Source organism: Hemicordylus capensis, chromosome 14, assembly GCF_027244095.1.
Source record: "Hemicordylus capensis ecotype Gifberg chromosome 14, rHemCap1.1.pri, whole genome shotgun sequence".
NCBI lineage: Eukaryota > Metazoa > Chordata > Lepidosauria > Squamata > Cordylidae > Hemicordylus > Hemicordylus capensis.
This window is the reverse complement of record NC_069670.1, coordinates 14,703,813-14,731,642: the sequence shown is the minus strand read 5'-3', so window position 1 is coordinate 14,731,642 and position 27,830 is coordinate 14,703,813. Positions and strand designations below refer to the sequence as shown.

The window sequence follows — 27,830 nt, the reverse complement described above, 5'->3', positions numbered from 1 at the left end:
ACAAGACCAGCTCTCCTCTCCTTAGCAGCAGTCTCTGTCTGGGAATCGGTAGGGCCTGCTTAAGGAGAGCCTTGCCGAGTGAGAGACCCAAGGGGGCACAGAAGTTTCATGCAGTGGCCGCAGCTTCCTGGGAAGCCCTTAAGCAGGACGCAAAGGCAATAATGCGTAGTATTCAGTGGTAATCTGCCTCCCCACATGGGAGTTCCACCACAGAGGCTCTGCAAGGACTAGCCAGTGATAGACCTGTTTGCCATGAAGATGCCTGTGCTTTCTCTTAGAACTGACTGCCTTACTGCTTCCGGGGGGCTCTGTTTCCAATAGAAAGGAGGCTATGGATGCAGACGACCTTCGCTCTTGCTTCTAACTCTTCCCCAAGCCCAGAAAAAGGACATTTTAAAAAAACCTTTTTTCAGTCCCATCCCCAAATACTGATTGCTAAGGGTAGCCATAGAACGGAGTCCTTAGAAAGAACCACACGGACCAAAAGTGGGTTTATAAATAGCATTAAATAACCTGGGAAGTTTTATTATTATTATTTAAAAAACACACACACCTCAATAATTATTAATATTAACATGCCACTTATACAAAACTGGTTGAAACACCACCACCCTCCAGCTCTTGCGGAGGGGAGGTGTTTTGCCACAGGGCCGGTAGGCCATTTATTGCTGCTCGTTAAATCATAACTTAATTAAATTATTAACCTTCAGCATCAGTCTCCTGGCTGGGACATGTATTGCGGGCGAAAGACCGCCCCAGGGCAGAAACTGTGAAGGCTTGGGGTTTTCCCCCCCACCCTCTGATTCTACAGAGGTTTAAATTAGATTCACCCCCTCCAGGGAGAAATTCTAGGGGTCTCGCCCCAGCATGGGCATAGTTCACAGGCACAACTCAGGCTTAGCACAGCTTTGCCAAGGGAGAAGTCAGGACGGGGGGAACTTTGTTCCTGGCATTTCTGGCTCTTCTGCTCCTCCTAGGAAGATGAACCCAGGAGGAGTCCTGCTTCCTTAACAGTTCTAGGGCAGTGTTTTGAAAGGGACGGTAAGATATCGCCCTAAAAGAGTCTTTGCTGTCTTGGCACCTCTGCTTCTCCTCGGGAGTGGCGGTTGTGTGTGTGTGTGTGTGACAGAGGACTGGTCCCTGCCCCAAGGGGCTGACAGTCTAGAAAGGGGCGGAAGGGAGCAGAGTGGAGACAGGGTGGACGGAGGAAGAATAGGCCGTTGTTTCGTGTACTTGTTTGTGGGGCTGGGGAGGAAAGGACAAAAGGGCTGCTGTGAGAGGAAAGGCGAGGGAGGGGAAGAGCTCTGGCAGGGATTGCACCAGGGAGAGGATTGAGATCCAGTGCAGCTGTGAATGGCTGGGTGGGCAGCAGTAGCCTGTGCGGAGGGCCCCCGCCAAGGGAGCTGCTGAGACAGGCCCCACCAGAGGCTGGCGTGCACTGTGGAATCCGGGCTTCAGTGCAGCCCCCTCGGTGCTCTGTGAAGCCACGTGGCACACGGGGAGAACCCAGGACCCCCAAGGCACTCTTTCCCTCTCTGATAGTTGGGGTCCCGTGTCCCATTTCCCCCTTGCTCCGCTGAATTTCACTCCCATTTTTGCGACGTTGCAAGGAACTGTCCCCTGTGCCTGTGGATCTCCCCATCGATTTGATTTTAGAGGCTTAAAAAAAGGGTGTGTTCAGTGGTCACTTTGAGTGAAGCCGCTGCTTACTCTCTTGCAAATGCTGTGGAGAGTGCCTTCTGGGCCGTGATGTCCGGGGTGTCCACTCCACTTGCAGCCTGTGATCCTGGGAACCAGCCCAGACACAGCATTCTCTGGGCCGAAGGGTAAATTCCTCGCCTTAGCCTCTCTGTGCCGTTTTTGGGTTGGCCCACTGTGCAGGCCACAGCAGCGGCATGCATGAGAGAGAGGGCCTAACCCTTTCCCTCCCCTTTGGGGATGGAGGCCAGGATGTTGTGGGAGAGGCCTTTGGGCCCACAGCTTTGGGGCTGGATTGCTCCCAAGCCAAGGCTTGTAATTTCTCTGGTGCCGAGTCAGTGCCACAGGCAAACCCACAACTGCCAGAAGCGGGCAGGCTTGGCCGTCCCCACAGAGACCGCTCAAAGAGGGCTTAGGGGCCGAGGAAAGAGTTACTTGTGAAGGGGGCAGAGGGAGGAGGAGGAGAAGGCGCTAAGACGCTGAGGTAGACACCACCAACTCAAGCACATTTCCTGGCTGTCCTAGAAAATGTGTGGTGTGAACTTGCCAAGTTTCAGTGAGAGCTGAGGAGCGTTGCTTGCTTTGCTTTTTTCTGGTAAAAAGAGAGAGCGCGCGAGAGAGATCCCCTCCCCACAACTCATACTCTACATAGCCAGAGCGGCAAATAAATAAACCCAATAATAAATACAGCACAGGAATCTGTCAGCTCCAATGGTATAGCTACCATGGGGTGGGGGGTCATAAAGCCCAGCCTGTGGAAGGTGCTTGGCTAAGCCCAAAGGAACGCCTTTAAAAAAACCAGTGTCCAGTGTCTCTCTGTGCCACGGACGGCTGGTGCTGGCCTCTCCCAAACTTGGAATGAGAGAGGTGTGGCGCCCTCTTCCCTTCCCCGGAGAGTTCAGAGTCTGATTTATCACCCCATAGTCCTTGCAGTTTCCCCAGGGAGGAGATGGGTGGGGCCTGATCGGCCAAGAAGACCACGCGAGTAACACAGTTCTTAGGCTTCCCTTGGCTTCCTTGGTTGGCGTCCTGAGTCACCAAGCATCCAGGCAGAGCCGAGCAGGCCAGAAAGGGACCGTGACAAGCTGTGGATGGTTTTGGAAGGGCCCTGAGTGTGCAGAGACTAACGTGGCACCCGCTTGCAAGCTGCTTAGGGTCCCTTGTGGGAAAGAGGGAGAGGAGATGCAGTTGGTCATCTTTGGAAGGGCATATCGTCATGCTCTGGACCACTCCCTCCCTATGTACCCCTTTGTGGTTTGGAGGGGCAAAGACCACCTTTGCGGCCCGCCCAGAACCCCCCCGTGGGTCTATTTGCCACTTCTTCGGTTCCTTAGGATTTCTAAAATGCGGGCCTTCTGCTTCAGCCACTGGATCGACTGGCTCTTGGGGCTGTCTTGGGTGGGCGGTCTCTTAGAGCGCTTGGGGACGAAGAACGTATACTTCAAGCGCGGCGTCTTCTGGTCCGACACCACCAAGGCTTGGAGGGTGAGAGGCTCTTGTAGCGGCCCACGGCCCGAGATCACCTCCATGGCCTTGGTGGCCCCGTTGTAGCGCAAGGCGACGCCGCCCTGCAGGTGGACGTCCTGCTCGGAGGGCGACAGGATGTAGTTGCCGTTGAGGGCGTAAGAGCCGTCCTGCCGGCGCAGGGCCAAGTAGATGCCATCGCTGGTGGAGGAGGAGCCGCTGTTCTGGCGGATCACGATGTGGGTGGCTCCTGCGGGGATGGTGACCACGTCGTTGTAACCGTACCTGGTGGCGGGGTGGGGGGGAGAGAAGAAAGATCATCAGGAATGAGTTGAAATGGAGACTCTGAGTCAGTCTTGGCCAAGCAGGCTAGAGGTGCAGAGCCCCTCTAATGATCACCTTTTGGACAGAGGAGGGCCGTGTTCGGGGCTGAATGGGATTTCCAGAACTGGGGGACGAGAGCGCCCCACCTCCACCCCGAAGTGTCCCGAAGGGGCCAATCCATAGAAAAAGACTAGTCCCTTATGAGCACTTCCGCTCTCAGACGCCATTTGCTCCTTCATTTCCAGTGAGAGAGAGAGAGAGAGAGAGAGAGAGAGCGTTCGCCATAGAGATGGGGCTAGAGCAGGGGTAGGCATACTTGGGCCTCCAACGGTTGTTGAACTACAGTTCCAATAAATGGTGGCTGGGCATGATGGGAGTTGTAGTTCAGCAACAGCCGGAGGGCCAAGGGTACTTACGCCCACCCCTGGGCTAGGGCAACTCTACTCAAATCATAGACTATGGCAACTTTCCACTTCTACCAGATTTTCAGGGTGTACATCACTCTAGTCTCCCCCACCGCCCGCCCCCTTGTCTTTATAGGGCAATCTGCATGGGGTTGCACCTCTTCTGACTCAGCAGGAATCATAATGGTTTGGTAAAACGTTAAAAAATATATTTTTTTTTGAAGTGCCAACGATGCATCGTTTTAATCTGGGCCCATAAACTGGACTCTCTGTGGATCCTTTCGACAGGGTCCTGCACGCACAAGACCTGTAAGCTTCTGGGAATGCTGCAGAGGTTCTGGAGACCTCTGTGGTGTCCTGCTTATTCCAGGCGTTGGACAGCAGAAGTAGAGCCCAGGGAAAATGCCACTCACTGGGGTTTGGTGAAGGAGCCGTAGATCTTGGTGCAGCGAGAGTTGTCTCCTCCGCAGACCATGCATTTGTCAAACTTCTTCTTGGAGCCGATGATGCGGTCACAGCCGGCGTGGACGCAGCGTCCCTGGACGCAGACTGAGGTGGATTCGGGGGAGCAGGGCGTTCCATCAGCCACCTAGAACCGAGCGAGAGTCAGTGTGTGGTGCCCTAGGGAGTCACGGGGTGGGGGGGATCACTTCCCTATCCCAGGTCTTGGCCCTTTGAGCCCCTTCATCTTCTAACCCACCCACATACTCTCTTCCAGTTCAGGCTTGCAGACCCTTGACTTTGAAAGAGAGAAGGAAAAAAGGCTACTTCTCTATAAATTCATCTCAGCGTCTCCTGAGCCCAGGAGGACCAGTCTCTACTCACCCGTGGTTGCAGGACGTAGTAATAGCCAAGAGCATGAGATTGGCAGGTCAGCTTGCACTGGTCGTGTTCAGACACACCGCTGTAGCGGGGCACCCAGTCCATGGGAGAAGGGTAGCCTTTAAACATGTCCTCCCGGTGGTTGTAGACGGCACACTGCTGCTCGCGATAGGTCAAGGCTGGAAGGAAATTCCCACACAGGGTCAGTTTGCTTCACGTTGTAATGAGGGGAGGAGGCTGTGATGAGACACGCCCTCTGTGCAGTGTGGTCAGAGGTCTATAAAACCATGCATGGTGTGGAGAAAGTGGAGAGAGAGAGAAATTCTTCTCCCTCTCCCATCACACTAGAACCAGGGGTCATCCCATGAAATTGATGGCTAGGAAATCTAGGACCAACAAACAGAAGTACTTTTTCACACAGCGCATAATCAGCTTGTGGAACTCTCTGCCACATGATGTGGTGACGGCCAACCACCTGGATGGCTTGAAGAGGGGTTTGGATCACTTCATGAAGGAGAGGTCTATCAACGGCTACTAGTCGGAGGGCTATAAGCCACCTCCAGCCCCGGAGGCAGGATTCCTCTGAGTACCAGTTGCAGGGGAGTAAAAGCAGGAGGAAGGGCATGCCCTTAACTCCTGCCTGTGGACTTCCCAGCAGCCTCTGGTGGGCCACTGTGCGAAACAAGATGCGGGACTAGATGGGCTTCCTTGGGCTTGATCCAGCAGGGCCGTTCTTATGTTCTTATGTTATGATGCAGAATAGGCACCCCTGTTTTAGGTAGTAGCATCACTGAATTGTATTTCTATAGTCAGGCTGAATGCCGTCACCTTTTCCACATTCAGTAGTGAAGTGAGTGTTCAGAATCATAGGTGGAACTTTGCTCAGAGGCTTAGTGAGGGCAGCTGGCCAGGCAGCGCAGGTGGGGCTGCTACTCCTTGGCTCCGTGCCAGCCCAAAGATGGAGGAGACAACTCCTCTCTGACTACCTGTGTCTCCATTTTTAAACCGGCTTGCGCGCCGACTGAAAGCTCTGGGCTGCCTTTCCGCAATCAAGCAGAAAGGTGGTCTAGGAGGGTATGTTAAAGCGAAAAAGGCGTCCTCTCACCATTCCCGTCAGGGCAATCCTGGACATTGCAGGAGCGGTATTGGGTGCGTTTCCCCTCGCAGTACTTGCCGCCGTTGCGCGGGACGGGCTTGTTGCACTCGCGGGTGGAGTACTGCACCCCCCCTCCACAGGTGCGGGAACACTCGCCCCATGGACCCCAGTGCCCCCAGCCTCCATTGGTTGGAACCTGCAAGCAAGCGAGAGGGAGAGGAGATTATTTGCCTGGAAAAAACAAGGCTGAGTCTTTGCACGGCGCTTTGGGATGTTCAGAGCACCTCACGTCCATCCTTCTGCAAGCCCAACCCACAACCCTGTGAAGCAGGCCCTTGACGGTAGTTGGTCTAAGCTTTGACCTGACTCAGACTCCCATCATCCCCAGCGACCAGTAGTCGGGAGTGATGGGAGTTGTAGTCCAACGCCTGCAGAAGGGCCCAAAGTGCTTAACCAGTCTAAGGCCACCTCATGGGTTTGTGGCAGAGGCGAGGTTCGAACCAGGGACTTCCAGAGGACTAGCAACTTGGTCTCTGAGCCGTTGTGTGATGCCAGCAAGATGCCCTGTATGTCCTAAGTGCTGTGTGGCGTGCACTGAGGGACTTATTTCGGGGTGTGTGTGTGTGTCTGTGTCTGTGTCTGTGTGTGCGTGTGTGTGTGTGTGTGTCCGATGGTTGTATCTTTGTGCCCTGGTCCTATGCCGACTCCGCCGTGGGTCAGCTGCAGATCCAGCCTTCTGTGCTATGGATGAACTAGGCAGGGTGAAATTGACCAGACCTCCGAAGAGTGTGCTAGTTAGTTGACCGAGGATCCAGAGGGAGAGAAGAAGGGCTGTGTGGCCCCTCTCCTGTCCTCTCCACAGTGTCCATCTCCTCCAAGTGCGCCCCCTCTCAGGTGTGCTGTGTGGGAGCAACCGCCGCAGTGGACAGGACCCCACCCCGCCAAAATGGGCCGGCCCCTCCTTTCCACGGCCCCGCTCTTCCTAGCCACCTGCTCCCACCAGTCGCCATGGTGGTTTGAGGCAGAGGGCGGGGGCTCCTCCCGGGCTACTCACGTTGTAGGCCTTCAGCTCCACTTTGCTGAGGCACTGGCCGCTCATGCAGCTCTTGCCCTCGCCGCAAGGTGTCCCGTCGGCCCAGGGGAAGTACTTGGTCTGGCACATGACCTGCCCGTTGATCCGCCCCGTGCACCACAGCGAGGCGCAGGGTGGGTGCATGTTGGGGCAGTGGCGCGAGTCGGACCCGAAGCTCAGTTGGCACTGCTGGTCGACGTCGTAATCGCTGCCGGGGAAGGCGGCTGGCAGGCGCAGGGGTTCGCTCGGTTTGTCCAGGAGGCACTGACCTGCAGGGAACGAGGGAGCGGCTGAGCCTGGGCCGTGGCACTTAGGAAGCAGCCCTAGACTGAGCCAGACCCTCTTGGTCCATCTCGCTCGGTACTGTCTGCCCAAACTGGTGAGTCTCCCCAGAGAGGAGAGCTGGTCTGGTGGGAGCAAGCAGGACTGGTCCCCTTAGCTAAGCAGGGTCCACCCTGGTTGCATTTGAATGGGAGACGAGAAGTGTGAGCAGCACTGCAAGAGATTCCCCTTCTTAGGGGATGGAGCCGCTCTGGGAAGAGCAGAAAAAGGTTCCCAGTTCCCTCCCTGGCAGCATCTCCAAGACAGGGCGGAGAGAGACTCCTGCCTGCAACCTTGGAGAAGCCGCTGCCAGTCTGGGTAGACAATGCTGAGCTAGATGGACCAAGGGTCTGACTCAGTATATGGCAGCTTCCTATGACTGGCAGCGGCTTCTCCAAGGTTGCAGGCAGGAGAGTCTCTCTCCGCCTTCTCTTGGAGATGCTGCCAGGGCGGGAACTTGGAATCTTCTGCAATCAAGCAGGCAGGGGCTCTTCCCAGAGCGGCCCCTTCCCCTAATCTTACAGCGCTCACATGTGGCGTCTCCCATTCAAATGCAAACCAGGGTGGACCCTGCTTGGCAAAGGGGTGACTCATGCTTGCTATCACAAGACCAGCCCTCCTCCCTTAATGCTGCTCCCTTGCTCCCGGGAAGCAATTTGTAGCCGTGGAATATCCGCTTCTCCTAAAAGGAGAAGCTTTGCTTCCCCTCCCAGGTGGATTGTCAGTGCATGAGCAGCAATCCTTGATACCTTCATTCCAGGCTATAAAACCAGCCCCACCCCGCCCGCCCCCACCCTGTTCATCTAAAGTCCATTGGGGTTTGTTCCTTTTAACTCTCAGCAGGTGGCAGCCTTGCGCCTCTCTGTTGTAAGGGACGCCATGGCTAACGAAGTAGCAGAAGGACACCCCTGAGGAGGGGGACTCAAGTGGCCAAGAATCAGGATGGCCCCAGGCAGATTCCAGGCAGGGGTGGGTATGGGGATTAGAGATGAAAGGTGCCATCTATGTCCCCCTGCGGAGATTGGCTTCCATCCTTTTCTGGCCCAGGACAGGGAGCAGAAGGGGGTCTCTGTCCTGTGTGGCCCTGAACTCCTTCACATAAGCCGTGTTGTTTATGCCACAACCCACTCAGCCAAGGCTCATAAGAACGGTTCCCATGCCGCAGGGCCTCAAGGGAGGGGTCAGCAGGCCCGGGGTAGTCACGAAGACCTGAATTGGACAGATGATGAGGCCCAAGCGAGCGGGGTCTTACCGAGGCGGTTATCCAGGAAGTCAGTGATGAAGTGGGCGCTGCAGGGCGACCACATCTCGTCAGGGTTCACGGGGGACATGACAGAGGCCATCATGTGGCGGGAGGTGCTGTGGCGGTTCAGCTCCTTGCAGTGTTTGTCGTCGTCGTGCAGCATGTTGAAGACGTGGCCTATGCGTGGGGGCAGGAGGGGAATAAGGGGTCAGCGCCACTTCCCATCAGCCCTTCCTTGCAGAGCTGTGTGGGTCTCCTCCTGCTCAGGTGTTTGCCGGGCAAGGAAAGAACCTGCTGTCTAACGCAGAGTTTGCAGGGCCAGAATCTCAACCTTTTGGATTCGTGTGTTTGTTTTTAACCACGTTTCTAGTCCTGTGCCCCCAAAATTTTTCAGCAAGGGTTAAAGCTGGACAAATGAGAAAATCTGCAACATCAGCGCTCAGTTTGCTTCATATGATTTGGATTTCCCTGATGCAGATGTTTTGAATCCATTTGAATCCATATCAGTGTTGTATATACAGTAAGCCGCTTGTTTCAACAGGCCTTTTAAACTAGCTCTATAAGCTTTTTTAAAATATTGTGAACTGCCCAGGGACTTTTTGTATAAGGCAGTATATAAATGCACTAAATAAATGAGGCCTAAAGGCATCGGATACATCCACCTTGCTGAAGCTAAGGAGGACTAGGTCTGGTCAGTACTGGGATGAGTTACCAGCTGGGCGCTTTCCAGACTTGCTGCTCATTAATAGAAGCAAAATGCCTCCATTCGGGCAAGTTTCCTTCGGAACGGAAACAACAGGGGGAGCAGTCTGGCAGCAACTCACAACCTGACAAAACAGCAACTTTTCCACGCTGGGTGTACAATATCTAGCTCCGTTTTGCAGTGATTAAATTTGAAACAAGGCATTGAAGTGTGGAGACACCCTCCCGAGATGCATCCTGACCCCATTGCAGGGTCTAGTCTGGAAAGCACCCTGGTGACCTGGAGATGTCTTTGTGAATGCCATCATGGAAGAAATATGTGTATTAAATGTAATGAATGATATACACGCCAAACTTAAGAGCGGTTTGATGCCTATTTGGCTGCCACGGCTCTGCCCCATGACTCTCGGGAATTGTAGTCCTAGAGATCCCTTTTGCAGGGAACTACAACTCCCTGTGAAGAAGACACAAACCACTTGGCAGGCACGCAGCCTGAGCAGCTGCTGACTTTCAGGCAAGGGTGGAGCAGTCGGGTAGTTCCTGAGGGCGTCTGGATGTGGTCCCCACGCCTGAATAAAAGCTACTGTTCTCTGCTTACCGAGTTCATGGGCCGCGGTGAAGGCAGCCTGGAGACCGTCGTCCTCCACAATGGAGCAGCTGCGGGCTGGATCGCACACCGTGCCAACGTCCGCCATGCCCAGCGTGCCACAGCTATCGCGCCCACACAGGTCCTGTCAGCAAAAGAGACGCACATGCCAAATGAGGGTCTGGGTTGGATGTCCTGCAAGGACCGCCGTGCCCCGATGTCCTTTTCCTGGGGCTTTAGCTCTTGGAGATGGACTCTCTTATCAGGTGCGTCGATTTGTGACCGGCAGAGTCATGCCTTCACCGACTGCTGCCCGTCCAGTTCATTTTAAGAACGAGATATTGAATGGCGGAGGTGAAGAGCTCCCTGCCGCCCTCTCTGCCCAACACCGCACCCTGCTCTCACGCGGCATATTGGGCCAAGGGCTGCCGACCGGCAGACTCACCTGTCTGGAGAAGAGGATGGCTGTGTCGAAGTGTTCGGGATCCTTGTCGTCGGGCTTGTTGAGGCCTTTCTGCCACTTGCAGAAGTTGCGCAGCGTCTCGGCGGCGTTGGAGGACACCTGGAGCCCGTCCTCGCCCTGCCCGATCACGACCAACCGAGTCACCACCACGTTGACAGGATTCTTCAGACTAGGGTGGCGGAAGAACTTGGCGGCGGCGGCCATGACGGTGAGCAGGTAGCGTTTGAGGCCTGCGCCGTGGAAGCGCTCCATCGCCTCGTCGGCCACCACCAGCGTCTCCACGTAGCGTGGGACGGACGCGAATCGCTGTCGGGGAGAGAGAGAAAGAGGGTGAAAGGTGAGTCGGGCAGGGAAGGAGTGCGCCATTTTCTTTCCTCCTCATTCTATTCCTCTGACTCCACCTATTGCCCCAGACTGCCAAAGGCACATCCAGGAGGATGGATGGAAATGCCCGAGAAAGAGCTGCTCCTTGGATTTAATCAACATTTTTAGTAAAGAAAGGATGAGCTAAAAGGTGGATGGGTGCATATTGGCTCCTCAGATGGACTTATTTGAACAACACAGTATTGTCACCAGGATGTGGCAAATACCATTTCTGGTACTCACAGGGAACTGGAGAAGATGCATTTCATGAGCTGGAAGTGATTCAGTGGTATGGATTATGAAGATTGTCACTGCAGCTAATCTATGGGTTAATCCACTAAAAAGTTGATTAAGTTAACTTAATAATCAATACATTAAGCGTTAGTTAATCCACCTGCCGAGGCCAGATCAATTGACTTACTAAAGCTTTAGTTTGGAGTGCCCTTTCTGACACTCTCCAGCTGTTGGGCTACAACTCCCATTATCCCCAGCTGCAGTTGTGGCTGGAGATGATGGGAGTTGTAGTCCCCTGCTTTAGTTGATTGACCTACCGGCTGGAAGTTGCAGAGTTAAGAACTCTTGTTCCTGGACGCCTTTGGGCTGCGTCAGGGTTAACCTGCTCAGCTTATATTCTTGTGGGTAGCTGTCTCTGGCTGCGTGCCCGGCAGAATTCCTGAGGAAGCGGAGGGGGGGTGCTCAGGGCTGGTCTGCCATTGGTACGAAGCCCTGAGCGCTGAACCCAGCTCTTTCTTCAGTACAGTCGGATGCCAGGCACCAACATCTGGTTTGCCCTGGGCAGGAGGCAGCGTCCCTTTGGGTGTGTGCAGCACTGAGACGTCCCTGCAGCCCCTGTGAAGTCAGAGCTAGCTACAGCGATGCCAAGGGAGAGAGGCTGGCATGGCAGCTAAACACTTCTGGCCCTGTGGAAGGGGACAGATGCCAAAAAGGTCCAGCAGGAAGCAGAGCTCCAGCCTGCATCCTTTGACCCGGCAGCATTCTCTCCTCCTCCTCCTCCTCCTCCTCCTCCTCAATGCAGGAGCTGCCCGTGGTGCTTACTCTGTGGCAAGGGAAGTGTATTCTGTGCATGCCCAGGGGCAATATGCCCACATGGGCCGAACTGCATTGGCAGGATTAGGGTAGCCATCCTAGAGGACATGGGGTTCTTATTCACAGCACCTTTCCTTGAAATGCTTCATTTTTTATTATTATTATTATGGAGGAGGGGCACGCCTCTGTTCCAGTGAGTCTGCATGCAGAGATAAATTCCCTCTACCGCTCTGTGAGAATAACCTGGCCCCGGACCAGTTGTTCTGATGGGCTGCTGCTTTTGAGGTGGGGGTCAGATGGTGGAATATCACCCAGTGTGACTTCTGTCGCTCCTGGGCACACAGTGGCAGCTCTCAGAATCCCCTCTTCTGTGCCACCGCTGAAGGAAGAAGAGCCTTAGTTGCCGCTCTCCTTTATACAGAGAAGTCACTCGAGAGCTTGCAAGGTTGCCAACTCTGACTTGAGCTATTCCTGGAGAGCCCTAGACACACACCCGCCCGACAGCTCGGCCTTCTCCTAATATTTTTCACCATAGCAATCCGTTAATATCTCCAGGACTGAGCTAGCTGTGAGATTCCAGGCCATCCGGAACAGTTGGCAGCCCTAACCCAGGAGTGGCGGGAGTCTGTTCCCAGCAGTAGGAACAGGGCTGGTGGTTCCCCCTGCTGCAGCTCTGCGGGTTGGTTTCGTGTCTCTTTCCTAACCCAGCAGCTCCCGACATCTCAGCCGGGGCCAGGAGGCAGCCGGGGATGGGGGTGGCGATTGTGGGGGTGTGGAATATGGCACAGCAGGGCTGGGCTTTCCCCCTGATTCACTCTGTTCTGTTCTTCTCTCTCTGACGTGCACGACTGGAAAGCAACAGGCATTTCACCCCTTCCACTGAGTAGCGGGGAGAGAAAGATGAGACACAGGGGAGGCGGGGAGAGAGAGAGAGAGAGAATCTCTCTCTCTCTTTCTTTTGTGCATTCAGGAAACAGGACCTGCATGCAGGCAGACACACATGAAATTCACCTGTTTGTATCACCACCTAGCAGGAGATAGAGCGACCGCTGTGCTCAGCGCTGCACAGAACAGGCATGGAGAAATTCCTGCCTCTGCAGAGGTGCAAGTTTTTATAATGGATGGGGAAAGGCAGCCGTGGAGGGATCGGAGGTGGGGAGGCATTGGGGAAACTGCAGTGGGGCTGGAAAGTGGGTGGGCAGGAAGGGTGACGGGCTCACCTGCGGGAAATGGGTGCACCACACTACACTCTTGCGATCTCACATCTGCAGTGTGGGGTCGATACTGGTCTACCTCACAGGACTGTTGTGAAGATTTCTGAGGCCATGTAAGTGGAACGCTTGCGATGTGCAAGTCAAATACTCGATTTCCGATATTATCATTATTTTCTGCTCTGCTATGCCAAAAACACTCCCTGCACTTGGAAACTAGCAGGGAGGAACAGCCTAGCAGGATAGACAAGAGCCTTCTGTGCATCATCCCTTGCCTGTCCCTGGGACCCACAGATGCAGAATAAATTATGCACAACATGATGCTAATTAGGTTCATTTGCATCCTGTCAACTAGTGCTCTGTTGTTTTGCAACAACGACAACAAAGATTAAAAACAAAATTGGGTTACCCAGGGGCAGATTTCTAACTTTTCTCCCAACAGCCATCCCCGAGTAGAACTACGAAGCAGTTACTAACATCTCTTCTTGTTTCCACCTCCTGCTGGCCCTCTCTGTGTGTTTCTGCCCTGCCAGGATTGAGCAGATTGGATGGGTATGCTGCAGGTGTTAGTTGTGGCCGCTGATTCTTACCAGCCAAAGTGTTGGCAGGTAGGGCCCGGTATGGTTGGACACAGATTTCTGGCTCTCAGGAGGAGGAGGATAAATCTGGCACTTTGTTGTAGGGAAGGAACAAAGAGAGTCTGTTTGGAAGAGGAGAGCCGGTCTTGTGTCAGCAAGCATGACTTGTCCCCTTAGCTAAGCAGGGTCTGCCGTAGTTGCATTTGAATGGGAGACTTGATGTGTGAGCACTGGAAGAGATTCCTCCACTTAGGGGATGGAGCCACTCTGGGAAGAGCATCTAGGTTCCCAAGTTCCCTCTTTGGCAGCATCTCCAAGACAGGGCTGAGAGAGATTCCTGCCAGCAACCTTGGAGAAGCCGCTGCCAGTCTGTGAAGACGATACTGAGCTAGATAGACCAATGGTCTGACTCAGTATATGGCAGCTCCCTATGTCAAACACCACCCCACCTTCCTTCCATAGGAAGCTGCTTTATACTGAGTCAGACCCTTGGTCCATTGGTATTGTCTACACTGACTGGCAGCAACTCTCCAAGGTTTGGGGCAGGAGTCTTTCCCAGTTCGTCCCGGAGGTGCTGCCAGGAATTGAACCTGAGACCTTCTGCATTGCAAAGCAGATGCTCTAGCACCCACTGAGAGCATAGCTGAGGACAAGAGAACCTCCCAAGAAAGAGCAAAGGAGAGAGACCCCCAAGAGCAAAGGAGAGATACTCGGAGGAAGGGATCTCTGGCCAAGGGTACCTTTAAGTACCCCTAACTATGGAACCAACCTGTAAATGAAAAGCATCCCTAGTGGGCATTTTAGCCCGCTGTATCCCAAAGCCAGCAAGTGGCCACTCCTACCTTGGCTCTCCTGGGAGACGTCTGCGACGCGGTCAAAAGTTCACCCCCGGGGGCCGGCCTGCTCTCGGGCACCTGGGACCTGACTCCACACGTGGGTCCATCGGCTTTTTCCGGCATCTTCTTCCTCACCACATGGGCCCCAGCGCCTCCTGCTGCATTTGGGACTCCCCCTTCCAGAGGCTGCACATGATACTCTGCGCCCCGGTACTGCAGCACCCCCAGCAGGGATGCCCCGTTGTAGTTGACCGCCGCAATTGACTCTGGGTCAGAGTTCACCGTCCCAGTGTAATAGGTTCCTTGCTCCATCGGATCGTCCACCACCTGCTTGGGGCTGCCCAGATACTGTACAGTCAAGCCCTCCGAGAAGAAACTGGGGTCTTTCTCTAAACGGAGCACCAGTTCTTCTCCGAACGCCTGGATCCGATACGAGAGGTGCTCCTCCCCTGGGCTCCCGCTGCTGCCCAGGCTGTTATCCCACAAGCCGTCCTCATCCTGACCGGCAGGATGGAACGTGGCATTGAGTCTCTCGGGGAAGACAATGTCTTCTTGGTACCTGCCAACATGAGCGTGCTCCTCCCCTGCCAGGACCAGGTGGCAGCAGGTGGCAAACAGTACAAGAATCATGGTGGGTAAATTATTAAATTCTGTCCTGAAAAAAGGGAAGGTGACCATTTTTTTTTTAAACCAAAAAACAGATATGTGATTTTAGGACTTTAAAAATTAAAAAAAAAAAAAGACAAACCCTTCAGGTCAGCAAAAATCAGCTGAGGAACACGAAAGGTACGGATTATAATAAATACAGATAGTTATTGCCTCTCCTCTCTGCTACCTGTGATCCTCTGCGCCTAAGCAAAGAGCATCCCTTCCCTTTGGGGTTTTACAGCCAGGAAAACCAGAGTCTCCTGTCACCTCACACGCCTGAGTGTGAAGCTTCTTGCCGCTATTTTTGCTTCTTAAAGTGAACAATCGAAATTCTCTTCCCAGATTTTGTTTCTTTTTTTCTTTTTGGTCTTCTCTGCTGCCAAGTCTCTTCCAACGGAGGAATATGCCTCTTTTTCCACACTCGTGCTGCTACCACAGCCTTTGCAGCAGGACGGAGTAGAGTTTTCTGCTTTAGTTCCAAATAAAAAGAAATAGAAATGGTGTGTTTTTTTAAAAAAGGGTTTCCTTCTCTACAATAGAAGAGCTGGGATGAAAATAGAAAACAGAAAAGATGGATGCAGTTCCAGTAGGAGCTTTCTCTTTTTCTCTCTTTTCTTCTCTTCTGTGTAATAATCTCTGGAAAACTTGGTGAGTTGGAGAGGGAATGTGTGTATATATATGTGTGTGTGTGTGTATGTAGAAATCTCTCCCTCTCTGATTGAATTGCTCTCTCGTAGCTGGGCTCCTTTCCTTTTAAACAGATGTTTCGGTCCAATCAGGAGGCAAGAACTCCCCCCCCCCATCTCTTTGCTGATGTACTTTCCACGCACACCACACCACCGGCCGTGTTCCTTTTTCTTTTGCATAGGGAAGGGCAGGGGTGTGTTGTTCTTTTTTTTTCTTTCTTTCTTGAGTGACACACTATGTTTCACCATTGGCTAGATGCCCATTTTTAGAAATCTAGAAACTCGTCGTTATTACTTGTCCAGATGCCAGTTTGACGCAGCTTTTTCTTTTCTTCTTTTTTTGGAAATACAAAGCCAGGACTGCCTCTTTGGCAGATTCTCTTTCTGGCTCTCTCTGGCTGCGCGGATTGTATTTTCTTAGCAGGCAAATGCGCTTCCAGGTACTGGCTTTTCACAGGTGTATTACTATGGAAGGTGAGCAGCATCCCAGTTTGGAGAGCAAAGCAGCCTTCTTGTCACACCTATTCAAGCGGAGGGAAGAAGCTTTCCCCATTCCACACGGCGCTAGTCCACATGATTTTAAGCTTCAAAGCATCTTGCGGCTTGGGACCTGGAGTCTGGCAAATGGCGGATGTGCTGTTGGTGAGCGGTTGCTGACGTGAGGGTCAGCCTGTTCTGGTTTACAGCATAGAAGGTGCCACCAGGCTGAGCACCAGCCGGGCTGAGCACCAGTCGCTCAGTAGCTCACAACACCTTTCCCCCACCTTTTGGCTGGTCTGCCAGCCGTGCCCCTTCTTGGAGAGAAGTGACCTGGCCACAGTTACCCCAGCTGTAGCAGCAGCCAGGCTAGATAGCTCTGATGTGTCACAGATGGGCTGCCCTTGGAGACTGTCCTGAATGAATGTGGAGACCTGGCTATTAAGGCAGGCAGGCTGCCAGGAGCATATTTATGCCACTCTGAATGGGGGAGGAGGGACTCTCCTGGCTGCCAGGACATTTCTGGACTCTGTCCAAGGTGCTGGTCTTGGTCCTTCAAGCCCTTAACAGCCTGGGACCAGGATTGAGGGACCTCCTCCTCCCCCATGAACCTGTCCATCAGTCGAGTTGCTGGAGCATTAAGATCCCTTTCAGAAACCCTCTTCCAGGCGCCTCTGCCTTTTGGAGCAGAAGGAGATGGCGAGCAGAGAATGTTTGTGGTGGCATGCTGGCGCTTAAATTTTCTCCCCAGCGAAATCGTCCACTCAGCTGCCACTGACTTTGCTAGCTTTTGGAACTCTCTCTTTGCCCGTGCACTGAGCGGGGTGGCTAGTTCTGTGGAACTGCCCTGCTCTGCGGCTTTGCTGTAGCTGCTTACTTCAGTCCGATATGTGGAGAGCTTTTGCCACTTGCTTTATTTTCTGGTCAATTGGCTCGTCAGACGTTGCATATTTTTGTTTTCACTCGGACGCTGCCTTGGGAATCTTCTTGCAAGGTTGAAATACACAGGGGTTTTTAAAAATATCTGAAATGAAGTTAGTGACAGGACAAGGAGAATTGTGCCTGAAATGTGGCAGTCCAACAAAATCAGATTCTGATGCAGAAATGACCAACAGTTGCTGCTGGCAAAGCTGTGAGGCTCCATTCCCAAATCAGTGCCTGTCTCTTGTTAATATAACACAGGTATACGTGGACAGGCAAGTGCTATGTGATGACATCCAGGAGGGGGAGGATGGAGCGCCAGGACTTCTTGGCTTCTCTGGCTGTTGGGGTGGGCATGGCCAGAGGGGCTGTCATCATGGAGAGAGCCTTCTGCACTTCTGAATTTGCAACATCCCTGATGGCATCTGTGATATCTGTACTCCCAGTGTAAACTGTTTTTAATCTGGTTTAACTGTGAGGGCTTCCCCATCACCACCGCCGCCTCAGAGGATTCTGGAAAGTGCCGTTTGTGTAAGGGGATGAGAGGTGATTCTTGGCTTCCTGACATAAATGCAGTTGCTTGGTGTGGAGGGATAGGTGGCAAAGCATGAAACTGGTTTCAGTTTTTAGTGTAAATGCACACGCACGCACACACAAACACACACACCTTTGGTCCACAGTTATCTGGCTGGGAATGACACTGTGTTTGGCCCCCTCCACACACCAAAGGTGACCTTGGTGGTCTCCTTCAGGAAAGTCAGCTTTGCGTTTGTCACTCTAAAACTTCCAAGAAACTTGTCGTTTCTGACGACAGTGCTTTGCAGAGGACAAGGCATTTCCCGAAGGCCAGCTCCCATTTGATGACCGTCTCGCTGCCTTTCCCAAGCCAAGAGGGGCCTTCTGGGAACGTGCTCACCCTCTTTCCCACAGCCCTTTGAGGAAGCAGGGAGGGAGGTCAGGCTGAATGCAGCCCAAGCGAGGCTGGAGTTGAGGCCTGGGAGAAAGTGGTGCTTTTGAAAGAGAAGAAGGAGAATCGGATTCCTCTCTGGAACTAAGCCTTCTCATGGCTTGGCACCTGGGCTCTACAGTGATAATTTCCTCAGCCTGTGGCAATGTATGCTCTTTTTCTTTTTCTTTTCCTTTTCCTTTCCTTTTTCTTTTTCTTTTTCTCTTTCTTCCTTGTGGTGGTATTACCTACTTGCAATAGGTGCCTGATGTTCCCATGATCTTGATGGATCTTCAGGATAATGGCTAGCAATTTCAGCAGTCCGTGCTGGTATCTTATGAAGCTGCCGGCTTCCGAGTCGATTCAGACCCGTGGTCTACCCAGCTTGGTACTGTCTACACTGACTGGCAGCAGCTCTCCTGGGCTTTTTCTCAAGCCTCCTGGAGATGTCAAGGATCTCGTGATATTCTATATTATTTATTTATTTATTTTATCATGAACAAACACTAAGATATTATTTGGATTTCCTCTTCTCTTCTTGGTTTTCCTTTGTCCTCCTCTAACCTCAGTCTCAGCCTCACCCCCCTCACCCTTCCCATATTCTTGGCACAAATCTAGACATCCTTGGCCAGTCTCCTCTCCAGCCCTGCCAAAGGAACAGGGGGATATCTCTTGTCTAATCGGCTGGTTCGGAGGAATCTAAGCAGATCTTTCTGGAAACTTCAGCTGCACACAAACAAACACACACACCACTCAAACCATCTTTACCCTCCTGCCCTAGCTGCGCTATGCTTTCCCCTCTTCCTTCACACACACACACACACACACACACACACCTCTCCTTGCCTCTCTCTTCCCCCCCCCCACTTTATTTTCATTCTTTCACAGTCTTTATCATCTGTGTGTCGGTCTTGTGTCGGTATCTGTGCAGTCTGTCCTGCCTCTCCATCTCTACCGTCTCCTTTTCACATCTGTTTTGTACCCTTCCTCCCCAGATGCACACACACACGCTCTCTCCCTCCCTGCCGAAGCTCTGCACAGTCAAGAGAGTTGTCATGCTTTCCTTTCTTTTACGCTGCTCCGCTATTCTCCATGCTCAGCCTTGAGGAGATGAAAGAGACACCCTTCCAAGCGGCAGACAGCCACAGCTGCTTGTAGGTCCAGAGCAAAAGCAGAGATCCAGGAGCTCTGGACTCCCCTGGCAAGCTCATGGCCCACTACCTCCCACCTGGGGCCTGCTCTTGCTTCTAGGAAATCGACTGGCCCTCCGTCATCTTCAGTTGGTTTTCTTAGCAGGACACAGACAGGGGTGTCGCTATCATTGAGCGGATGGGTTCAAAGAACCCGAGCACCTGAGGGCCCCCCAGCTCCGGAGGGCCCCCCAGCTCCACCCCTCCCTATTTCCGTAATTATCTCTCTCACTCCAAGGGGCCGCCGAGGAGAGGGGCGAACATGGGCCCCCTCTCCCCTAGCTTATACCCCCTGGCAGGACACGCAATCCTCTGGGTTTCTTTCGTGGAAGCTGTTCTCTCTCAGGCATACGAAACGAGGTTTCCAGATTGCTGTTCTTTAGATCCCCCATCCACCACTTTCTTTCTGACCCCAGAGTTCCATCTCCTGGAGGTTTTACAGACAGGGCTCCCCCCACCCACCCCGCCCCTGAAATCCACTCCTGATTGGAGTGTGCCTGTCCACATATTCTCCATCAGGGACCAGGACAGACAGGATTTTGTTTTTCTCCCAAGGGAAGCTGCGGATTCTGGCTTAGCCCAAGTTATGTCTGGGTTAAAAAAAACTCTGGGGCTTCTGCTTTCTCTGAAGGTGCTGTCGGATGGAGGTGCTGATGGCTATGCGAATGGTCCATCTAATTCCTCGGAATTAAAATGCCTCGAATCTGCTCTTCAGATAGCCCGAGGCACAGAGTCATGTGTGAAAAACCTCCTGATAAAATAGTCCTAACGCTTTGTTCAGGGCCACAAGGAAAGTAGGTCAGGTATTTTAAGCATCTGCGATCATTGCAAAGGGTACATGGAAAGCAGGATACTGTGCTCCTGCACATATGCAGAAGGCTGGGCATCTCAGGTTCCTATTTCTCCCCCAGTCAAGGAACCCAGATTTCTGTGGAAATGAATTGCATAAATGTACATAGCATGGGCTTAATTTTGCAGGAGATAGCTTGCTTTAGGTGCTCGAAGAATTTTTATTTTGCAGGAGGCACAAGGGCTGGAAACCTGTTGCTTCCCAGAAAGATCACCGAGATCCTCTAGAGCCCAAATTCTGATCCGGGCAGCTGATTTATGGGCACAGCAGCCCAATAAATCTGCACGGTTCTGTTTTGATTTTTCAGCCCTTCTTCCCTTCCCCTTCTCCCTCGGCAGTTAGAGTGCTTGTGAGCCTTCCGTGACATCACAGCCCCTTCCAGCCATTCTGCGGCTGGGCTTGTGGACAGTCTGTTTTTAGCCGAATAATGTGTTCGCTGGCAGGCGGGACTGTATGCGTTTGAAGCTCGAAGCCTTTCATCTTGTGTGGTTTCCACAGCAGTGACCATCGCCACTCAGCGTCTAGCGGAGGTTTCTGGGCCTGCCATGCTGAACTCATCATCATCCCCCATACCTCTTTATTGGCCTGTATTTGGCACGGAAGCCGGGCGAAGGAAACGGACCTGGAAGTCCAGTCCCATCCTCCCTTTGACTCAAGAGGGGAAGGATGAGGGGTGATTACTCAGGCAGCTGTGAAGAGGAAGAAGTTGTGGAACAAAGCGTCACTCCCCGCCCGGCCCTCCATCCCTTGCCACACACACGCCCACTGTGGCTCTGGCGGCTACCTTTTTCGCTCCTTAGAAAGGCATACAGGAAAACATGATTCAGGCAGCCAAGTTCGGCCGAGCCCCTGGAGAATGGAGGCCGCCCCTCCCAGGGCCACAGAGAAAAACCTGAATGGCTGACAGCCCCCACTGACGGCTCCAAGGTTCTTGGGAGCCAGCAGGGCTCGCAGTTCCCAAAGCCCCCAGACCCAGCCCGGTGCATGTCATGAACCCGCCTTGTGGTCGCAAGCACGACTTGTCCCTTTAGCTAAGCAGGGTCTGCCCTGGTTGCATATGAATGGGAGACTTGAAGTGTGAGCACTGGAAGAGATTCCCCTCAGGGGATGGAGCCGCTCTGGGAAGAGCAGAAGGTTCCAAGTTCCTTCCCTGGCAGCCTCTCCAAGATATGGCTGAGAGAGATTCCTGCCTGCCACCTTGGAGAAGCCGCTGCCAGTCTGTGAAGACAATACTGAGCGAGATAGACCAATGGTCTGACTCAGTATATGGCAGCTCCCTATGTTCCTATTCACCCACTGAGGATAAATGCTTCCTGCACAAGTGGCCAGTAGCCCACAAAGGTGTAAAGTGGTGCCGTCGAGTCGGTGTTGACTCCTGGCACCCACAGAGCCCTGTGGTTGTCTTTGGTAGAATACAGGAGGGGTTGACCATTTCCTCCTCCCGCACAGTAAGAGTTGATCCCTTTCAGCAACTTCCTATATCACTGCTGCCCGATATAGTACCAGCGGGGATTTGCTCACTAAATAGTAATGCAATTAAATTACTTTATAAACATATTTGACTAATTATGTTCTGTCTGTCCCGGAATGATTCCCCACCCTGTTAAGTAACATCACGGCAACATTTCTGGCTACGGGCCTAATCGTGCGTTATCACTAGGTGCTGAAAACAGCATACCACCAAGAATGAAACAGATTCCAAAAACCATTTGCAAAAAACCCAAGGTTAAACGTTGATAGTGCTAATTATCTGTCTACCTTCAATAACGAGAGAATGGTCTGCATAATAGTCTTCAGGACAGCAGTAGTAAAGCCTTGTCAAGACCATGCTCACAGGATGCTAAATATTATATTATATTTGCGTATCTGAAAACTCTATATTACTATTGTTATTATTATTTATTCAATTTCTCTACCGCCCTTCCAAAAATGGCTCAGGGCGGTTTACACAGAGAAATAATAAATAAATAAGAGGGCTCCCTGTCCCCAAAGGGCTCACAATCTAAAAGAAACAGAAGACAGACACCAGCCACAGTCACTGGAGGGGTGCTGTGCTGGGGGTGGAGAGGGCCAGTTACTCTCCTCCTGCTAAATAAAGAGAATCACCACCTTAAAAGGTGCCTCTTTGCCAGGTTAGCAGGGCTATCAGCAGTGTACACAGTGCTTAAGTAGTAACAAGCAAAAAAGAAAGAAAGAAAGGTCTTTGCCCCCCGGCCCCCACCCCAAGGAGCTTACAATTTACACATTTCATCAGAGAGGAAAGCAATATAAAGGAGATGAGGGAAAGCAGAGGCCAGGAGACCAAGGAAAGAACAGCAGCAAATCCAGCTCCATTGACAAGGTTTCATTTCCATTTGGGATTAGGGCTGCAGGGAAAGGCCGTGCCTGGCGGTGTGTGTGTGTGTCTGAGTTGCAGTTTGGGCTTTTCCCTCCACTCACTTCTTGAGGTCTCGAGTGGAAAGAAGGAATTCTAAAGGTGAGGGGCTAAAACCAAGGCGTGTCAGGTGTCACCACCTAACGCCCAGGCTTTGCCCAAGCCCCAAAGGAACATGGGAAGCTGCCTTATACCGAGTCAGACCCTCCGTCCATCTAGCTCAAGTCTCGTCTACACTGACTGGTAGCAGCTTCTCCAAGGCTTCCCACTGGAGTCCCCAACCCCTACCTGAAGATGCTGTTGGGGTTTGTGGTTATTTAGCAAAGTAATCAAATTAATAATTGTGATTACTCAGCAAAGTGTATAAGGAAGCTCCCACTCCACGTACAGAGTGCAGAGTTTAGTTCTTGCAGCTGTTTAAGGAACATGCATGGAGATCACACTGTGTAGATTCTAAACTACGTTGATTTATCGGTGAAATGCATTTAGAATAGGAAAGACCTAATCCTGTCTATCAGCTGCAATGCATAACGAATAGGTAGGTGGGGAGAGAGAGATGTTTCCATCTTCTCTCTAAGGAGAAAGGAAGAGGACTGACTCGCCATAGGCAGTACCTGAGGTGGAGCCAAAGTAAGGGTCATGGTGTAGAGGCAAGAAGGCAGGTAAGGAGACCCTCACTAGCTACCTCTACTCCCAGTGCCCCTAGTGGTCATTAGGATAGTGGGCGCAAAAGGTCACTCCATCTGCAACAGATGCTGCCAGGGACCGAACCTGGAATTTTCTGCAAGCCTCGGGAGACCTAACGATGGTACCACTAAAGGTCAAGTGTGCCGTCAAGTCAATTTCGACTCCTGGTGCCCACAGAGCCCTGTGGTTTTCTTTGGTAGAATACAGGAGGGGTTGACCATTGCCCTCTCCCGCGCAGTGTGAGATGAAGCCTTTTAGCATCTTCCTAGATCGCTGCTGCCTGATATAGGCGTTTCTACCTCTCGGAGATTACAAAGTCGGTTTGGTGCAGTGGTTACCGTGTCAGACCAGGACTAAGAAGGCCCAGGTTTAAACCACCCTGAAGCCCACAAGGTGACCATGGGTGTGGCTTATGGATAAATAAAGGACTCGGGATACAAACAGGCCAGTCAACCTCACAGGGTTGTTGGGAGAATAGCCCCATCTGTGCCTCTTGCCCTGAGTTCTTTGGGGGAAAGGGGTGCTGTAAACATACGAATTATTAGGCCAATCAGAGACAGAGTGAGTTGCGGAGGGGGGTTTGGAGAGAAGTTGGAAGCTTTAGATTGCTTTCTCAAAGTCTGCAAGGTTGGATCCAAGTGCGGCTTCCTCGCCCCCATTTCCATAAAGGGTTGCTTAGTGTATAATTATAGTAAAAGGTATTGAGTTTCTAGTCAATTTTCAGTATATGATGAGAAGAGCTAAAGAAAGTGGGATCACCAGGACATTTGCTGCTGCTGTTATTTAGGAATTTGGACTATTTCTTCGATCCTGTCATGGGCTGCCTCTTAAAAATAATCAATACCGGCTCTCAGAAACCCTGAAGTGTTTTTTCCAGTCCTGGTTTATGGTGTGTATTTATTCTTCTACCCCCTAAGATGATTTTCTGCCTGTGTGATGGAAACTGCAGAGAAATACCGTCTATAGGAAGGTCTAGCCAGCTTTTCTTTTTTCTTGGTTTGGGAAAGATTGCCAGAAATGTGGAGCTCTTTCTAAGAATACATGTAGCCCATGATTTGTGAATTGTCTCTGGATTTGATCTGGGAACTTGTGATTCGATGACAGCATTGTTGCTGGGATGATGTGAACAGGCTGTATTTACACCAATCTTCTGTTTCTGTAGTGAAATGGTGGCACCTGATGCTGGATCGTTTGCCTGCGTTCTGAATGCGTGTTGCGGCTCTTCTGAAATCTTTCTGGAACAGCATGGGGTGGTGGTATGTTCTCTATGTGGCTTGCTAGTCTGCAGGTCCTCTCCTAGCCATTGACTGTGAGCTGCTGTGATGTCATGGAATGTTGACAAAACATTCTGCCTTAGAAGAAACCATCTCGACAGAATGTTGATGGACTGTAGCTTGGGTGAAGGAAGTGAAAGGTTCGTGTTGGTGTGAAAAAAGAGCAGCCATTTAAAGTCCCTTTGAGGTAGGGTTGCCAACTCTGACGGAAGCTGTCCTGAAGAATCTTTTTAACAGTATCTCCAAGATGGCTTTCAAAAGTCTCCTGGAGGGCTGGCAAGTGGCAACCCTTCTTCATCAAGGGAATCCGGACCAGATTCTGTTGCACAGCACAGCAAAACACCGACTGACCATGTCCGCGGCCCTAGACCCACTCCTGCCCTGCCAGCACCTCTCCTTCATGCCCCCGCCCCGTGTCTGTGCTGTGCACCACCATCAGTGCCCCCACCTCTCGGTAGGAAGTGATGTTGCCTGTTTTCCAGGCCCTGCAGGGATAAGACAATGCTTGGTTTCCCTGCCCCAGCCACGATGATGATCAATTCCCAGAAATTCCAAATAAAACTGGCAGGCAGCGGAAGTTTCATTTGGAAAAAGGAGGCAAGTCAGATCCTGTTGCAACAGGCCTCATTTCCTCCCCCTTGAGAACTGCTCCTCCCTCACCTAGCCAGAGGTAGTTCTGTATCGCGGGGATGTGCCAGTTCTTTGATGCAATGCCTGGAATTCCCTCCCAGAACATCTCTATGAGGCTGTCTCTCCGTCACTTCCATGAAATTCCTGCTCAAAATTCACCTTTTTCCATGGCACAGGTGCCTAATCCCCGTCATCTCCTGTCCTGGCACCCCAGTAGGTGTGCAGTTAGTAATTGCATATTCTTAGTAATTGCATATTCTTAGTAATTGCATATTCTTAGTAATTGCATATGCAGTTAGTAATTGCATATTCTTCTTCCCATATTTGCATATTCTTCTTCTCTGCCTTTCCTCTGCTGTCTCCCCTGCCTCAGTTTCTCTCCTGCAATCGGTTGATCAACCAATTATTTCTTTGATAAGAGATAACTTATGGCTTAAATTGAGGGGGAAACCCTAATGGTGATTGTCCACACACAGCCCAAGATCCAGAGAGTGGCTTCTCCAGGAATCCGCTGCCAGTCTGTGTAGACAATACTGAGCGAGATGGACCGATGGTCTGACTCAGTATATGGCAGCTTCCTATATTCCTGTGTGATATATTTTTATTTGATGTTTTAATGTTGTGTGGTGAGCTGCCCAGAGAACAATTTGTTATGGGGTGACTAACAAATAATGTTTGTTTATATTATTATTAGTAATTGTGGACTGAGACTGTTATTAAAGCAGGGATCGATGTATAATAATTGGGGAAAGGTGGTAAACGTCTTGGTGGATTCCCCAGGACCTCTTATTACAGGAAGTTGCATGTGTCCTTGTCCAGCTCGAATGAATGAGCAATAGCAGTGACGGATGTGTCAGTGGTCCTGACAGACCCCTGCGGTCCTGACCTCCCATCATGAACTCCTTCCACCACCTTTCCCTGCCCTGCTGCCTGGCTGCAGGGGACAAGTCCCTATCCAGAGGTGAAGCTGAGCGAAGACAGATGTATCGGGAGGAGATGTCTCTCAGTCCACAGGGCGTTGGGCACAGAGAACAAGCCCCGGACATCTCAAGAGGAAAACAAAGGAGGTGACGAGATCCCACAACAAAAAGTCTTCAGTGCCAGCTTGCCTGGGGGCCTGCTCCCGGACGGCGCAAGCAAAAGATGCTCCCAGACAAAGGTTCTTCTCAGTGTGCTGCTGGCAGCAGCAGCCATGCCAGGCTGTTAGGCCCAACCCCGAGAGGCCCGGCTGGGCATTTCAGTCTCACGCCCACCTGATATGGAACTGGAGTACGTGGAGTGTGGACTGCAGCTAAGCAGGCCAGGATAGAGGCCAGCGGGGAGGCTGGTCCTTTGGGGTCACCATCAGTGGTCCCTCTAATTTCCCCCCCCCATCTCTCTGTGCAGAATAAGTTTTGTTCTGGGCGGCAGTATCAAGGCAGTGTGCGCGCACCTGCATTCGGAGTGGGGCCTTCCTGATTCAACCTGAACGAGATCTAAAGGTAACTGAATGGACATCCAAAAACTTGTGAGCGTGCACATGCCTTAGAGGGAACAGTGGTCACAATATTCACAAAAGTCAAGGTTTGGTCCCTGTTTTGGTTCAGGCTGTGATTTTATTATTTTTTTATTTTATTTTATTTTTTAATGGTGGTGGGGTGGAAATCAGTGTCTGGCTCAACTTTCGAATCTCGAGGCAAACCAAACCTTTAGCAAACACTGGACGTGCATTCTCACTGGAGTGGTTTGCTTACAATCATCCGCACCCAGCCACCTACCCACCTGAGCACCCTGACTAAAGCGCCCTCTGTTCTGGATCGCTTTGAAGCAAATGGCCAATGACATTTGTGCAACTGCACTTGTACAAGAAGGCCATCCTGTCTTGCTGGGTTATCTCGAAATGTTTCCGATGGGTGGGCTTCACGTGGAGGAAGGGGTGTCCTTGGTGAATCACCAGCCACCGTGTTCTAAGAGCCCATGGCTCATACCCACCCACAGCTGAGCCATGGATTAAGCCCAAGCAGGCCTGTCATGGTTCCCTGTAAGTAGGTTGCCTCTGCCAAGGGATGTGTTGCGTCAACTGCTTCTGCTGAAAAGACGGAAATGGTGGCTCATTTTAAATGTCCTTTTAAGGTGCCTTCCACCCCTAAATTTCAGGAAATCTGTGTAATGCAGCCCATGGAGAATTCACCCATCCACAGCTTCTGGTTTAATGCTTTGCAGCTCTCTGCTGAGGCAGGACGTCTGTGAGTCAGCAATTTCTTCACACAGGCTGACGGATGCTCAGGATTTCATGACCGTGCACTTCCAAGTGACTCTAGAGGAAATTGGTTGCACTTTTAGCAGCGGCAGATGTCCAGTACCTGATGGGTGGAAGTGGTCCGTTTCCTGCAAGGACAGTTGGGCCATGCCAGAGGGTTGCACTCTGAAATAATTCTCAGGAAGATGAGAAGGAGACGATGTGGGTTTTCCAAGTATTGCTTTGGAAATGTGGACCCTGCTGCAGCCAACCAGGCTCTGGATTCAGGGCTGATATTTCAAGCAATAAGCTTAATTAGCCATAACAGCTAAACTGAACTTCCATATACAGAGGCAGTATACCTCAGCAGCAGTCACTGGGGTTAAACGACAGAGCAGTGCCAAGACCCTCATGCCCTGCTTTCTGGCTTCCCAGAGGCATCATGTGGGCTGTTGCCGGAACTCACTGGCAAAGTGGGTCTAAGATTCACAACCTCCCAGCATAAATCAGTATTTTGAAAGCAGCTGCCTTCTCACGCCGGATGTCCCCGTATGAACTGTGGTTACTTTGTGGCGAGGAGCAGTCAGACACTCTGTACATGCTTGAAGAAACTCGTTTTGTGTAATGGCTTTGCATTTGCCAGGGCTGGGTCTTGCAAACCTAAGGGCTGGGCGACATTAATCCCTGGTTCTCAAGCCC

At 51.8% G+C, this 27,830-nt stretch overlaps 2 protein-coding genes across 2 annotated transcripts in view; one reads left to right on the top strand and one right to left on the bottom strand.

Annotated features, from left to right (window-relative positions):
- LOC128337203 (palmitoyltransferase ZDHHC3-like) overlaps window positions 1–15,376 on the top strand; it is a 33,203-nt gene extending 17,827 nt beyond the window's left edge. Inside the window, exon 10 of the mRNA XM_053277946.1 lies at window positions 13,857–15,376. The gene's annotated coding sequence lies outside the window, so the exon portion shown is untranslated. The remainder of the gene's footprint in view (window positions 1–13,856) is intronic.
- ADAMTS4 (ADAM metallopeptidase with thrombospondin type 1 motif 4) lies at window positions 500–14,924 on the bottom strand. Its single transcript, XM_053277945.1, has 9 exons — window positions 14,237–14,924; window positions 10,178–10,501; window positions 9,745–9,877; window positions 8,454–8,621; window positions 6,863–7,149; window positions 5,818–6,004; window positions 4,716–4,891; window positions 4,304–4,479; window positions 500–3,447 (listed from the first exon to the last, which is right to left on the bottom strand). The coding sequence occupies exons 1-9, from the start codon at window positions 14,906–14,908 to the stop codon at window positions 3,006–3,008; spliced, it is 2,565 nt and encodes an 854-aa protein (XP_053133920.1). The 5' UTR covers window positions 14,909–14,924; the 3' UTR covers window positions 500–3,005.
- Window positions 15,377–27,830: the final 12,454 nt, after the last annotated feature.